The sequence below is a fragment of the Nyctereutes procyonoides genome, unplaced genomic scaffold, assembly GCF_905146905.1.
Source record: "Nyctereutes procyonoides isolate TBG_1078 unplaced genomic scaffold, NYPRO_anot_genome, whole genome shotgun sequence".
Lineage (NCBI taxonomy): Eukaryota > Metazoa > Chordata > Mammalia > Carnivora > Canidae > Nyctereutes > Nyctereutes procyonoides.
Genome location: NW_026575041.1, coordinates 25,856,482 through 25,873,280, shown reverse-complemented (window position 1 = coordinate 25,873,280; position 16,799 = coordinate 25,856,482). Strand labels below are relative to the sequence as shown.

General features: G+C 32.5%; 1 protein-coding gene across 1 annotated transcript in view; it reads right to left on the bottom strand.

The window, feature by feature from the left end:
• CNTN5 (contactin 5) overlaps positions 1–16,799 on the bottom strand; it is a 488,760-nt gene that overhangs the window by 246,641 nt on the left and 225,320 nt on the right. The window contains exons 10-12 of the mRNA XM_055320376.1: positions 15,711–15,847; positions 13,787–13,916; positions 10,918–11,068 (exon numbers count right to left, since the gene is read on the bottom strand). Of these exons, the coding sequence (XP_055176351.1) occupies positions 10,918–11,068; positions 13,787–13,916; positions 15,711–15,847 (418 nt within the window). The remainder of the gene's footprint in view (positions 1–10,917; positions 11,069–13,786; positions 13,917–15,710; positions 15,848–16,799) is intronic.

The following is a 16,799-nucleotide window of genomic DNA, read 5'->3' as shown; positions in this document are numbered from 1 at the left end:
CTCTATCTCTGTGTCTTTCATGAATAAATAAATAAGAATAAATAAAACAGGAATGATTATATTTCCTTACAATATTAGTTTATTGTGAAGATTGAAATAAAGCAGTGCATACATAAAATAGCCAGCTCTCCATAAAGGGTAGTTATTTTATCATTATCTTAAATATCCTGTTAATAATACCTAAATATTACCTATTAAGTATCCTGTGCTAATAAGCCTATGTTATTATTACCTTAAATATCTTGTGTTATAGTTATCTATGCATTAGTTTTATTGCCTATTAGGCAGGCCTCCTTTGGAAATGGAAGTCTCTCTTATTTGTCTTGGCATGACTGGTATAGTGTCTTACATTCAATTCATTTTGAATAAAATTTTGTTTACACTGAAATAAATAGAATTGAATAGAAGAGTGTCTAGATAACATGATATTATGGAAAAGAGGAGAGCTACCATTTACAATTAGAAAGAGAGAAAAAAACAAATCAGTACCCTGAAACCTCCATATACAACTAAAAACATAGCGGTTATTTTATATTTTTATATCTATCTATCTTTGTATCTATGTATTTATCTATCAATTCATAAACAATTCTGTTACTCAAGCAAAACAAAATAAGCATGTTAACAATAAAATCTGTTTAGGTTATTTTTATGAAAATGATCTGCAGGCTGCTTTTTATTATCATCAAGGTAATCATTCTAATTTCCATTATAAATCAACCATAGTTTAATTAGATCGTGATTTATGCAAAACCTGAAAACAAGTGACTATGTAACTCTCAAGGAAGCTAAAAACCTCCATTATAAAATACTTTCTTCTAAACATTCTCAGAATCTTATCTCTTTCACTACTGTATACTCAATGAAGAGTCACTTGGGGAGGTAGGATCAGTCAGTAGCATATATAGGTGCTTGTGTTCGCAAGTATTTTAGATGTTGTTTGTTATAAGGACAAATTAAGCTGAAAGTTGTAGTCTGGGGGGCTTTTGGAAAAGAAAAGCCTTTAAGCAATTAATGAATTGTTCAACTTGTGCCTATGTGGAGAGCATAACCAGGCAACTTACGCAGCAATTTATAGTAACTGGGGTAAATGAACCATTGTTAGAAGCGGAATTTATTAACTGTTTGCCAAATTGGTAATTAGCTAGCGATCTAATGCTACAAACTGGAGGTGTTCATAGCACAACAGAGCCAGGATTTTCTTGTTGTCATTTACAGTTTAAATTAACTGACTTCTTCAGTGTTATCTCCATTGGGATTTAAGGCTTGTTTTGTTATATTTAACTTTTTTGTTTAAAGTGGAAACAAAAACTGGTGGTAAAATCAGGAAAAAAAGGTTGAAAAGGAACTTTTAGATTTTCTGTAACCTTAAATTTGGGAAATATTATCAACAAATAATTTGAGGCTTTCTTACATGCATGTCTTCTGTATTCAAATAGATGTCATTAATCTGAAGATTTGAGATCAAATTATTCTACTTGATCTCATTTGAATCTTTTGAAAATGTGAGAGTTCTTTTGCTTTTCCATTCCCATTCAAAGCACATTGTTACTCAGTAAATTTGAATTATGTGGGGTTATTTATTGTCTGAAGAAGATCAACTTTAGAAACATTGAATACCTCTCAAAACAGTGTAGATCTATCATGGGAAAATTATAAAAGCACAGAGCAAAAACATCATAATAATCCCATCTTAGAATTATTTTGCCTATAATATTTCATCAATTGATCAATGTATCATTGAAAAAAATACAATAAATATTTCTTAAATTGGGTTGCCAATCAATACCAGATTAGTCTAGCTTATCAAAAAGTAAAATGTGGAAAGAGAAAAATAAAGGTAAAATGAAAATTTGGCCACTGTGTGTTAGTTTTCAGTTGGGCACTATGTCTCTTAACTGTAAGTAAAATTATATTTAAATTAGATTCTTTATTTGGATGATTTTTTGGACTTTTGTGAGGAATATGTGTGTGTGAAAACACCTTATGAAGTTGATCATACAGCTTCTGAGTATAGACTGGGAAGCTGAATCCTTATCACTCTGAGAAGGAATTCTATCACTATTCTCCAAGTAGATTGAAATGCAGCATCATTGCTAAACAATTGATTGTTAGTATCATCACAGAATCATTGACTAACAGCAAGCTTAGTTATAAAACTTGTGATAGATGACTTTGAAGAAGTCACTTTATCCCTTTGAGTTTAAATTTCAAAATGTATATGTCAGAGATGACAATATCTAAATAAGAGGGTTGTGAACTGGAACATACTGAAACTAAATTAAAAGTCAGAATTTGACTTAAATCATTTATCTAACTTCCCACTAACTGCAGCATCTTGGTAATTATGTCAGCTTGAGCATTTCCAGTGGTGAGAAAACTTAAAGGAAAAGTTTTCCTTTGAGTTAGGATTTCAAAGGAAATCCTTTGAGTTAGGATTTCAAATGTTATTGAGGGGCCAGCAAGCTACGTGGAAGTGAGGAGAGAAAGGGTGGAAGTTTCAGTATAGGTTATCAAGTAAGAAAATGAAGAATCTGTTTTGAGGAATTGTGAGTATCCATGTAGTTTGAAGTTACAATATTTTAGGATTTTTTGTGGAGAGGACAGAATTGGGTAGAGACAGACACATGCAGAGAGAAAGACAGCTGAATAGTTAATAAATCCATGCTGGTAATACTTTGTGTGTTTTATTCATAACTCCATTCCTACACCAAGCATTATGACATGTAGGTCCTTAAAATATTAGGTAGAATCATTTGAAATTCTTGTTTTTCACTCATTTTTAACAGACAAAAAATGGCATATAATTCACATTTCAACCTTAGATAATTAATGAATAAATGTGGAAAAATATGGAGAGCCTCAAGTATACTCATGGATTATGGATGTATTCAATAAAAGATTCAGATCAGTAGTTTCAGCAGGAGGATAAAATAGTCGAAGCTGTGCTTTGGAAAGATTCTTCTGGTTTTATGGCAAGGCATGGTTTATGTAGGGAGGGAGAAGGAGGAGAATGAAAAGCATAATTTAGGATGTTTGCTATTTGAGATTTTTTAAAGACCTAAAATTCAGCATTGTTTAAAAGAATAAGAAGGGAGGAAGGAAGGAAGGAAGGAAGGAAGGAAGGAAGGAAGGAAGGAGTAAGGAAGGAAGGAAGGAAGGAAGGAAAAGAGAGAAACCCAGGGTGAATGGTTAACCATATACTTCAATTAGTTTGAAAATCTAATTTTCTGTTGAGTAAAGGTTTGTCAATTGTCTGAGTGAAGGTTTGTCAATTGTTTGTTTGAAAGAATGATAGAATAAGAGAAGGATATATTCGAATGAAATTAAAATGGAATCTCTAGGGCAAATTACATCAATTCTTCTGTAATACACCTCTACAAGACTAGGCCAAGGAGTTTGAGATGTTTTCAAAATCAAGTAATTTCTCTCTTTGAAGATGGAAAAAATGTAGCAGGATGGATTAGCATTTTTATCTTTTCATATGTTCAGATCAAAACTAAATTATTTGAATTTTATGATTAGAAATATATGTGATTTTAACTTAAGAAAGTTTCTTCTACAAATTTTAATGTTTACCTTAACTTTCCTTACAGATTATAAGCACAGGGTATAAATAATTAGTATTTATACTAATTAATATAAATAATTAGTATAATAATTTGCATTGTACATACTACTGTATATGTACAATGACATACAATAATTATATACAACTTGTGAAATACAGAAAAGCACAAAATTACAATTGAACATAATCCATTTCTTCGAGATAACTTGTAAACAACTTATATTTACAGTCTCTGTGCTTTATACTCTTTTGTGCCCCCATGTTTACCAACCTGGTTTTATTTGTTGGAAATGGTTTTTGGTTTTCCTTATGTCCCTTTGCTATTTCTGTCATTGCCCCAGAGTCTCTTCCTTGGACATAAATCTTGGCACTAGTCAGTTGAACAAACCCATATCAAATGTTCAGAGGTTAGTAGAGCTCTAATGCAATTGAACTAGACTAAAGCAAAATGTTCCTTCTCATCTTCTCACATCTTATGTAGAGGTAATGTGACTACTGAAAATTTTGAAGCAGTGTGTAATCCTTCTTTGGCTAAAAGCAGTATATATAATTATACGATTTCCAGAATCCATGAATTTCAATATTCTTCATCTATATTCAGTATTCTTCAACTATATCACTGCTTATTGACATCATTGTTTATTTATGAATCACATAAATCCTACGACTTATGTCTTCTCTCACACCATGCTGGATTCATAATCTCCAAATTTATTTTGAATTTAACGTTGATAGAGTAGAATAGGGAGAGTAATGTCTTGCCACCTTAAAAACGGTTTCTGTGCAATGCAGGTTTTCAAGCCAAGCTTGGTAGTGAGGCTCAATTACTGAATTTAGCAGAGGGAAATAAAGTGGAGGTTAGTGAAAGATTCCCTCTACTGGCTCTTATTGATTTTTCTGAATTTCAGAGGTCTAGACTTGAACAAGTTATTGATCATTTCTGAATTGAGCCCATTTTTACTCGAAGGACTGATCCCTCTCAGATGCCAATAATTTATCTATATTCATAATTTCTAGTGCTGCTAGACTGCATTTCCCCCTTTTTGTATTTTTACTAGCATTTTAAAGGGAAGGTGGTGAAGGTTAATCAGGCAAAGCTTTCTGCCATTAGTTTTCATTGAAACCAGAAGTCAGCATCCTAACTTCATCCACAATGAATGTGAGGTCATTTTCTTCTTTTCCGTCATCTCCTTAAACTTGATGGAGCTAGGGAACAGCAAGTCATCATCCTTGAGTGATAACACATTGTATATTGTAAGCAGTTCATAGATATTAAATATTGTGAGGTCAGTTATCAATCTTCTCTTCCTTTAGATAAATAATGTCATCTTGATCATTTTATTTCCTTTGAAAGCATAGATTTTAATTTACAAAGGAAGTGAAGTGACATATTATCGATATATGAATGCTTATTTTCTTTCATTATACAATTTCTTAGACACCAAAAAAAAAAAAAAAGAAAAAAGAAAAACCCAAAACAAAACAAAGCAAAAACAAACCTCAAAACAAGTTATCTGGGGCCTACATTGTTCTATGTTCTTAACATGCAAAAGATATTGTCACAGAGGAAACAAGAAAACAGCTTGTTCATTAGCAAACACAGCACATAGATGGAAGCAAAAGGACAGAAAAAAGACCTGAATTATCCCTATGAATTCCTCTTCTTTAGAAAAATAATACCCTATTTCCCCCTCAGTAACCATATCCTTTAGGGCATGCACTACATATAAATTTTTCCATATATCTGTGAATCAGTATGTAAGCCTGATCATTTTTGCCAAATAAACACAACATGAATTCTCACTTGAAGTCAACTAATGGGTACTTCAAGGACAATTTTCTGCATGTGTTAAATGAGTAAGTTGAAAATTTCACTGTTCTGAAGCTCCTTTGGTGAGGATGGGGATATTACAAAGGACTTTGGACAGTCCCATAAAAGAAAAATTACACCATAATAGTGTCCCTCCATAGGATACTTTTTATTTTTTTATTTTTTGGATGCAGGATTTCTTTAGGAGACATTTGAATTATAGTCCATTATCTCTATAATTGGTACCCCCCTCTGCCTAGAAATGAAAACTGGTTCTTAAACCAGTTTGGTATTTCAAGAATTGTAAGTAATTTTTAAACATGTATGGCATATTCCATGGCGTTTCATAATAATTTATATATGTGCAGATGGAAGGGATATAAAACAAAACAAAAAACCTGCGTCTTTACCAAAAACTATGTATTCTTTATTTTAGCCAAGATTGTCCACAAAAAGTACAGGAAAATGAACATGTAATAATGAAGGCTTAATATTTGTGCACTGCTGGAGTGCTTCTGGGTGATTATGTTTTAACAAAAGTTAATGGCCAAGTAATGGAAATAATGAGCTGAAGTGAAAATCCAATATGAGTTTGATGAGCAGAACATTTTGAATGAAAGTATACTAGAGGAAAAAATCTCCATGGAACATTTCACATCTTAGTACTCCTGGAGCTTATTAGTTTAGTATGAAAAAGGACATGATTGATAAATCTAAATGGATGTGTGCTGATGATCTCTAAAAGTGATAAGGCAAAACCTGGAGTTTCCTTAAAAGAAAAAAATAAAAGACAAAGACAAAGAGTAAAATAAAATCTTTAAAAGGCTTCTCTGTTTTCATTAACTCTCCACATATATTCACCTATTTGCACATGGCCTATAATGCAGACTATGGAACAACTGAATGTTCAGTCTGCTATCAGAAACTATCTGAGAGATACAGGACTAGGAGTAGGAAAGGCTGATGAGAATGGCCATGCCAGGAATGATGATGTGTAGATTTGAGGCTCTGATGGACAAATAATGTCAATTTAAAGACATAGATTAAGGAATAACATATTTATCACATGGAGGACTGGAAAGACTCCTTTAATCCCAGATAATAACTCAAATCTTTAGAATCCATTCCCTTAATTACTGGAGAAAGAAAGGGGAGTGGTAAAACTTTCTGATAACAGAAATATACATTAGTATTCAAAGAATCAAAAGTTTGAATGATACCATCATCATCACCACCACCACTACCATCAGCAACAGCACATCAATATCATCACAAATAACATTCATTGAGCATTTATTACATCAGACAGGGAACTTTACAAAATTTATTTCAAGTCTCACAATTCAATGTGGTTATTCTTTTGAATTCAAATTTTATAAATAAGGAAATAATTTTATAAGTAAGAAAACCTCATAGTCTACAGGATAATCAGGGCAACTGAGTCTTGCTTTATACATTGAGTTATACTGTCACCCACAATGTTAGAGTGCTTCATAAATTATAAGCGCTATGGATTTATTAGCAGTTATCATCATTATCAATACTAATATGATTTGAGAAGCAGTTCATATTGAACATTCTGTGATATAAACAAGAAATAACTACACAACTCAAATTCTAATATAACCTATTTTCATATATACTTTATTTGCATCATTCAAAACAAAATGAATGAAATATTTTGTAATATATAAGTAGGTAACTTCTTTGGTGTTTTTTTGGCAACTTCTTTGTTAATCAGAGTTCTTCTAAAATTCATATCATGTTCTAGTTACTACTCATCAAATTTTAAATTTTAAGATAATGATTTATGTATTTCTTTAGTAGAGCAGATACATATAAAAAAGAAAAAAAAGACAAAGAAGATCCCCTTCCAAAACAAACAAACAAAAAATTTGAAAGATTCAATAAAAATTTGGCAGAAAAAGAGAAATCAATATGACCTTTGGTATTCTGTTGATAAAACAAATAATCAATTGTTAACCTTTAGTTGTTATAATATTGTTGTTATAACATTGCATTTACAGTTTAGAGTTAAATTGCAGTTAAACATAGGTTTAAATTCTACTTTTTATTTTTATTTTATTTATTTATTTATTTTTAAAGATTTTATTTATTTATTCATGAGAAACACACACACACACAGAGAGAGAGAGAGAGAGAGAGAGAGAGAGAGAGAGAGAGAGGCAGAGACACAGGCAGAAAGAGAAGCAGGCTCCATGCAGGGAGCCTGACATGGGACTCAATCCCGGGTCTCCAGGATCATGCCCTGGGCTGAAGGCGACACTAAACTGCTGAGCCACCTGGGCTGCCCTAAATTCTACTTTTTAATTTGAGTTTCTGACATGCTTTCAAATAATAAAATGTCATACTTCTGCAATTAACATCTTTCATTACAATGTGTTATTGCTCTGCACATAATTTTATGCTTTTTAAAGTGCTGTATTTTTCACTTTGAATGTTTCTTTTATAATACGTTGTTATTTTTTCTCCTTTCTTCCAATATAATACTAGTCTCTATAGCCCACATAGGAAATTGCCATTTGCTGTTTCACTCTTTAATTTGAAATGAATTCAAAATAATTGAAAATTGTGAATGAAAGACAAGACCAATTCATTTAACATTTTTTCAATTATTATAGGTTGATGAGTGGAAAACCTAATTGATATAGGTCACATGAATGATAAATATACTTGTATTCCATGAAAATAAACCATGATTTGAATTTGTATTCCTAATGTGAAATATACATGACACAAACTTTTCAAAACCTTAACAGTTTTTTAGTACTTCCTTTTCCACTTAAATTTATGTTCACAACTCTTATCAGTTGGTGTGCTTTGTAACAGAGAGAAGTGAACAAAAATTTCTATAAAAAAATAAAGTGTCATAAGTAACTGGTATTCTATTTTTAAAAATGTATGTGTACATTTTAAATTTTAATTTTCAAATTTCCACTCATATTTTTATAATGCATGATTTTTCATTTATCTACATATGCCTTCTCACACTGCTTGATGGAATTTGTCTATTGTTTAAATCTTAGTCTCTTATTTTAATATTTGGATGTTTAATATTTATATATCTAAATAGAGTTTATTATTCATAAAACCGGGCACTACACAATAAAGTAACAAATTGTATATTGGTAAAAACAGTATTTTGAAACAATATTTTGCAAGTGTGTCTGTCGATCTTAAGTGTAAAGATTCCTCTGGAATTATTAAATTGAATCAGTTTACAAGCATTAACATATAGATCAGAGTTTACAAAAAATATACAGATTGGAGTAGGCAAAATGCTGATTATATGTGGTCCAGTCTTGCTTTTACTTGAAAAATAAAAATACAAATATTGGGGCAACCCTGGTGGCCCAGTGGTTTAGCACTGCCTTTGGCTCAGGGCGTGAATCTGGAGACCCAGGAGTCCCACGTCAGGCTCCCTGCATGGAGCCTGCTTCTCCCTCTGCCTGTGTCTCTGCCTTTCTCTCTGTGTGTCTCTCATGAATAAAAATAAACTCTTAAAAAAATACAAATATTTCACATTTTAGCCTCCTTCCTGAATGGCACTTTGACCAGAAGAATTTGACTTTTGGAAAATAGAGTGATCTGAGTTTGAAGCTAGTATATTTGTCTCACTAGTCTGAAGGGGACAGAAGTGAGGAGAAAAGGAATAAAGAAAACTGGAAAATTTACAAACTGTTTTTCAACTTATGGAAAAAAAAGTTTAGTATGTTTATATTTATTGTAACAGAAAATTCATAATCCTGTTCCTCTCTCAATATATTTGCTTTTTTTAAATATATTTTTTAATTTTTATTTATTTATGATAGTCAGAATGAGAGAGAGAGAGAGGCAGAGACACAGGCAGAGGGAGAAGCAGGCTCCAAGCACCGGGAGCCCGATGTGGGACTCGATCCCGGGTCTCCAGGATCGCGCCCTGGGCCAAAGGCAGGCGCCAAACCGCTGTGCCACCCAGGGATCCCAATATATTTGCTTTGACAAATGAGATGCTCCCTAATTTTTAAGGCTCATCATATGATGTCTATGAATACTTTTTGAGGAACATTCTATGGTGAACTGAAATAAATAGGACAAGACTCAAATGGCACCTACAAACAACACAAAGTAACACATTTCAGATGTAGTGGCTTGTACCAATATGACAAATATATTTTGATGATATCAAAATTTTTAGTGCATTCAGAATAAATGATAATCAATTTAAATTATTTGACCTTATTATACAAAAATATTCTCTTCAGCTTTAAGAATGTTGTGCCAGGTTTTGTTTTTATTTGTTTGTTTAAATTTCTATGAGCATCAATATAAAAAAAATTTCAATTCTACTATATGCAATTCAACCAAATACAATTCAATCATATGATAATATTGATCTCACAGTTTGTGGTTTTGCCCTGACCCCTGCCCCAAGGAACAAAGATATTTTCTTTCAAAACAAAATACCCAACATAACCCACTTCAATCCCAGGTGGTCACCTTTTCCAGGCATAATAGATCCTTGTGCCTGAACTAAACCCAATCAGTCTGTAAGTCATTTCATCTGAAATGGGTTATTTAAGTCAGTGTTTCTCAGGTTAGAATGGGAAAGAAAAAAAATTTCTAAAGAAAATTTTCAAATATTTCAAAATATTCCCAAATTACTTAAAGAATTATTCAAATGGACTCCTGGTTTATATTATCTTATACTGTATGATAACTTAGATCCAGACAGACATAAAATAAGACATAAACTCTTTATGCTTATAGCAAATGAAAGACAAACTTTTAAAATGACCTATGCAACCTTATTATTTCAACATGATAGAAGATATTATTTTGTCAAAGTTGAATCACCATTTGCAATGCCAATATGTTAATGATTAGTAGAGCTTGGGCTTTTGAATTTGGCATACATAGTCCTATGATGATTTGATTCTCTCATAATTTTTCCCCATTTGTACTCCTATGATGTCCTTTGGCTTTGTTTACTAAAAACAAATCTTTACACATTAAATATTCCTCTGCATATTTCTAATTTGCATATGGCAACTAAAGTAACTCTATATTATTTTGCCTAAACAAGACTGAAAAAACCCCAGCAAACCCAGACACAAATCTCACTTGAAAGTACTCTGCCATAAAGTCATTATCCAAAAGATCCATGCTTATATCATTTTAAAATATTAACCTTAAAATAATAACAGAAACTTTAAAACTTATAGATAACTTGTGAATTTCCAAATCAGCAGATTCAAGATGAAATAAAAAATAACTAGCTTAATGAATGTGTTTTTTTCTTCATAACCTGGTGAAATTCCCCTTGGTGCTAAAACACCATGGAGGCAAAGAAGTCTGACCATATTGATTGAGATAGAACTTTGGGTTCTTTTCAATCACTAGATAGACAAAATCATATTTTAATCTGTTCATGAAATATTCAAAATACTGCAAACTCTTTCTTGTATACTCTGTATCATCTGCAACTTCAAAAAGTTTGATTTTATGAGTTTGAATTATGAAATAGACCTCTAACCTTTTATTCTCTCTCACTGCTTTATCTCCCTTCTTCCAAGAGATGGTTGGTTTTGGAGAGCCTTGAGGTTTGCACTCTATGACGACTTCTTGGCCTTTGGTAACAATTATTGTTTTCTTCAGTTGATTCAGTGCAAAAGTAGGAGCTGAAGCTATGAAAACAAAAATGTTAATTCTACCAGAAGCAATGGCAATAACCTTTAATAGATGATTCATCAAGATTTTGCACTCTTGTAGGATACATTTCTAATAAAATCACAGGAATCTACACATGTAAAAGGCACTAACTCAAAATTTGAAACTAATTAATTGATATCTTATTGGCTGCATTAATTAGCAGGTAATGGTTTCTATGCTGTGGGGCCCATAGACAAAGTTTGTTTCAAAAATCACATAATGTAATTATGATTATCAATTTTACTTGTGAAAGACTAACGAGCACCTTGAGCAGAAGATAAAAGGGCTGGTCAAAAACATCTATTTGGGGCTTTCCTTTTTTTTTTTTTTTAAAGATTTATTTATTTATTTTGTTTATTTATTTATTTATTTATTTATTTATTTATTTATTTATTTATGATAGACATAGAGAGAGAGAGAGAGGCAGAGACACAGGAGGAGGGAGAAGCAGGCTCCATGTCAGGAGCCCGATGTGGGACTCGATCCCGGGACTCCAGGATTGTGCCCTGGGCCAAAGGCAGGTGCCAAACTGCTGAGCCACCCAGGGATCCCCTATTTGGAGCTTTCCTTTGGAAAATGGAGGCCACATGTGAAGAAGATAATCATGTGTAACCCATTTCCTATCTATGACTCTTAATGCATATTTTACTTTAATATTATACAAAATTAAATGTTTTTTAAAAATTGAATTAAATTTCAATTAAAAACTTTATTTCACTGTTTGCAATTATTCAACTAGGTCTGATCATTAATATTAATATTGTTTTCATTAGATTTACATGATGTTACTTTTAATTAAAGTTCACAATGTAATTCTGGTGGGCAGCTGTGGGCTGAGGACACTGAACTAAAAGAACATGTGACACAGAGACCAACACACACACACACAAAGATACTTCTCAGACTTACAGAAACCTGAGAGATATGTCTAAAAGTCTATTGTATCTGAGACATTTATTTAAGTCAATTTTGATAACTTAATGGATATTTCATTAGTATTTTATGTCTATTATAGATTAGTATAATGCGTGGCACAAAAATATTAAAAGACATGTTGGAGCATCTCCGTGGCTCAGCTGGCTAAGTGTCTGCCTTTGGCTCGGGTCATGGTCCCAGGGTCCTGGGATTGAGCCCTGCATCAGGTTCCCTGCTTAGTTGGGGAGTCTGTTCCTCCCTTTCCCTCTACCCCCTTTGTGCTCTCTCTCTCCCTTGCTCTCTCTCTCTCTCTCAAATAAATAAGAAAACTCAAAGAAATAAGAAAAAATATACAAAAAAGATAGGTATGTGATTAAGATGGGTTGAGGATTGAAAGAAAAGTGAAGGAACTTTTTGTGACTGCAGGTAATGATTTTGCTTGCTTACTAGGAACAGACCTTATAAGAGGTAATTTTGAAAATATGTCTAGTGAATGAGAAAAGGACATATTTGAGAGTATTTCTGGGTAAACTACCAGCTAGGTGAAGCCTGAATTAGCTTTCGCTTTAAAATATTTTATTTATTTATTTATTTATTTGAGAACGAGAATACAAATCGAAAAGGGAAGGAGACAAACATACTCCATACTGAGCAGGGAGCCTGACATGGGGCTCGATCCAGGACTCTGAGCTCATGACCTGAATTGGAAGTCAGATGGTTAACCTACTGAGCCACCCAGGCACCCCTGAATTAGCTTTTTAATTCAGAAATACTGGAGTGTGAGCTGACATGAAAATACATTCATATTTGATTGTTTAGGCTGTAGGAAGTGGTAATGCTCACTCATGTATCTATCTTAGATGGGTTTATTATAATGCGGAGAAATTTCAAGTGCAAACACTCATAATTCAGTAAGCTGATTTATAGTGTGTTACATTTAGCTAATGTGTAAATGGTAAGTTCCCCAATTCTGAAGCTTTTGAGTATTTCTGTTAATACTGTGCTTTGGGAATTGTAGTGCAGAGCAAGTAGTGAGTTCCTGCTGACTTTGGGAAACAATGAGTTATGATCACTTAAGTCTCTCTCTTTGTATTAGAAACATCCCAGACCAAAGCTGAGGAAACTAGAATGTGAAAAAGTGAAATCCATTCAGTGGCCCAAACATGCTCAATTTGGGAAGCCTATTCCACTGCATGGAATCTTTCCTGTAGTACTTAAATAGTGAAGTGCTAGTGCCTTATCAAAGCTGCAACCCTCCAAGACAGCTGGATTTAGCCTCAGAAAAGCTGTTCTTTTCTTATAAGGATGATGATAATGGTTGATATCCTATGATGAGAAAGTGCTTTACCTTGGATTGTTGTCTTTACCTTGGAGTGTTGTTTTGCCTACTCTTAGGTAGGAGCTTCATGAGTAAATATTAAGCATTGTTATGGGAACATGGAAGGGCTGCTGGAAATGTACATTATGATCCCCTGCCCTCAACATATTCTTTTTTGAAACTTAACATATAATGCTTAGGTGATTTTTACATATCATAGAAAAGAATAAGCCTATTAAAACTAAAGTTAGAAAGACCTTATAAGGAAAAGTTAAGGGACAAACTGTATACAATGTAAACTTGTCCCCTTAAGCTTAAAAAACATGTATCAGCAAAACACAGTATTTCAAGTCATAAAATAGGTTATTATAATCACATCATAAAGCTTTAGTATAGTAAGAATTATAGCATGAAAAGAAGCTACACATTCTTCCTATTTAACTGCTTAGAAATTGTATACCTAGAATCTTCAGCTCAGCACTGGCATAAATGGCTCCATATTTATTCTCGGCCAAACACTGATACATTCCAGCATCTGATTGATTCACATTGTGGATCATCAATACTCCATTAACCATCTCAATCCTATTCTGTAATAAAATAAAAAAGTAGGTATAGAAAGTGAATAAATCATACAGATTTTGCAGTTATTCTCTCCTAGACCAAGGGCCAAAAGCCTCCAATGAATGCAGTTGAGCATTATTTGACAACTTAGCAATACAAATTTACTGTTCATTATTTTATGATAAAATACCTTTTGTAAATTATAATTATTTCTTGGTCAGAAAAGATATTACAACTATATTTTCCTGTAGTTATTCTTATGAGTTTTAGTTTTAGTTTTGTTTTTATACTGAGAAGCTTTTGTATGGTATGCTTGTTCAGTTTGTGAAGTATAATCAGCAGATGAAACTTTTATTTGAATTCATTTTACAGAAGAAGAGGAGGTTCACATGTGGCATTTGGTAATAATTGTGACTGTAGACAAGTGGGATCAAAGTTAAAAATAACCCAACTCAAAACAAGAATCCCATTACTATATTAATCTGGTCAGAAGTTTGCCTTTTTCTTACCTCCCAACAAATTTAGAAAAAACTGCCACTAACTAGAATCTGTATAAAATTATTAACTATGTTTGATATTAATTATCAAACATATTTACTTCATTTTTGGATAAAATTTAATACAGAAGTCAAAAAAAGTATGCATGTGCAAATTGAGGTCAAGTGAAGCCAAGAGCACATTTCAAAAACAAATTTGAAATTTAAAATGTTATTAAACAACCAGATGCCTTGTCTACTTAATGCCAAGCAATCATTCTTTTAATTTTAGTGAGCGGTGCTTTATCTATCAACAGAGATGCCAAGTAATTTTACATAATTTTCAAAATAAGCCTATTCAATTTGCAGAAGTATTATCTGCCAGTAGAATTTAATTGGATGTGGGAAGTAGAAAATATGGCCAGTGTATTCCTTTCTCAAGATATTCCTAGGAAATTAGAGGGAAAGGGACAATGAATCAATGTCTCAGGAGTCTCACACCCTCAATTTTCTTTAATGTCTCTATAGTTCTTTGTATGTGTGTATTTCTTTTGTGTATTTGTGTATGGTTTGACTTGTCTGGTTTTGTAATAAGGGAATGTTGGAGCTAGATGGGATTATAGGGATAATCTGATCCAATCTCTTCTTTTACAAAGGAGCAAAGTGAAGGCCAAGAAGGTAAATGGCAGATAAGAGACCTTTGGGTAGTGGCAGGACCTCGTGTTTAAAATTTTAACTTTATATAACATCCCTCCATTTTGGCCATAAATAGTGAACCATTCTCTCTTTTCTCTCCTTCCTGCAAAGGCCACAACAAGGGAATTAGCTAAAATTATTACCATTATTCTAAAATGAAATAGTAATTGATTTCAAAAACATGCAGTAGATTTACTAAAAATATATTTAAGTCTTCTAAATCCTGTTAAGTAGGTTGTCAAAGAAAAACGTGTCTAAGATTTCCTAGCCTAATCCAGAAGGCTAGGATTCTATTATGGTCTCATCTCTCACTAGAAATGGCAAGTCACCTTACTACTTGGGCCATCTGCAAGATGACAGTGACCAGCTAAATGATATTGAAAAGTCAGCTGGAAATAGCAAATGAATCTATGATAATAATTGATATTTTTCTATGAGTTTTTAAGATTGAATAAAATTTAAAGAAACGTTACTCAAAAAAGTAATGAGGTAATTAAGAATTTTATGTATCTGTTATAGTTCTTACTTCAAATATACTAGAAGGCATAAATGAGAAATGACTTCCCATAAGACAAAAAGAGGATAGTTTGTCCTGTGTGAAATCTGGTTAAAATTACACAAGAACAGATTAGCAGCTACCAACAGTACCTGAGGCAGGAGAGGCACTCCATTCTTTAGCCAACGGTATGTGGGTCGGGGTTTTCCAGTAGCTTTACATTCCCACTGAAGAGGGCTCCCACTGTCCAACTGAGTGTCATTCAGTTTTTCCACCCAGTGTGGATAAGCTATAAGAGTTTAAGCATTAAAGAAAGGTGATTTCATTTTTCAAACACTCTACCAAATTCAAAATTTATATGGAAGTATTCCTTGCATTAAAAATAAATTATCAATTTTCATAATTGTATTTGGAAGAAGCATAGCATTGCATTTCACAAAGAACTCTATTTCCTGTGAAAAAGATAAAGCAATGAGAATTCTTGACAATTTAAAACACTTTTTGTAAGCTAGGTCAGTATATCTTACTGTTTTATCAAATTTACAGCAAGTGTCTATAGTATCCCTAAGTAATCAGAACGTGTACAGTAGGAAATCAGGTACTTAGAGATATCATTTTTTCCCAGGTATTGGGGCAGAATTTGCACAAGTTGAAATAATACAACATGTCTATTTACTGAATAGTTGTTTTGTTTTTTTATTTTTGTTTTTCCTAAAAGAACTTGAATGGTACAGGGAAAATAATTTGTAAATTCAAGTTTCACTTGGTGTAAAATTTTTCTATATTTACTAGCATTTTTCAAAAACTTTAAAAAAGTTCTCAAAATTACAACAGAAAAATTACTTTATCAAGAAAGATATAATTGTTTAAAATCTATACGATACAGAATAGTGTCTTTATTGGCTAACTTTTAAAATAAAAATACTAAAAACAAGTGACTATTTGTCCACAAATACTCTGTTTATAACAACTGGAACAATAACTATGAAAAAATGTTGAACTGAATAATTGTTTCTCTTTAGCAATCTATAACATTTTAGGGACACCTGATCGGCTTAGTAGTTGAGTATCTGCCTTTGGATCAGGTCATGATCCCCAGGTCCTAAGATGGAATCCTGCATCAGGGTTCCCACATGGAGCCTGCTTCTCCCTCTGCCTGTGTCTGTGCCTCTTTCTTTGTGTCTCTTATGAACAAATAAAATAAAAACCTAAAAAAAAAAAACAATAACATTTTATTTTGT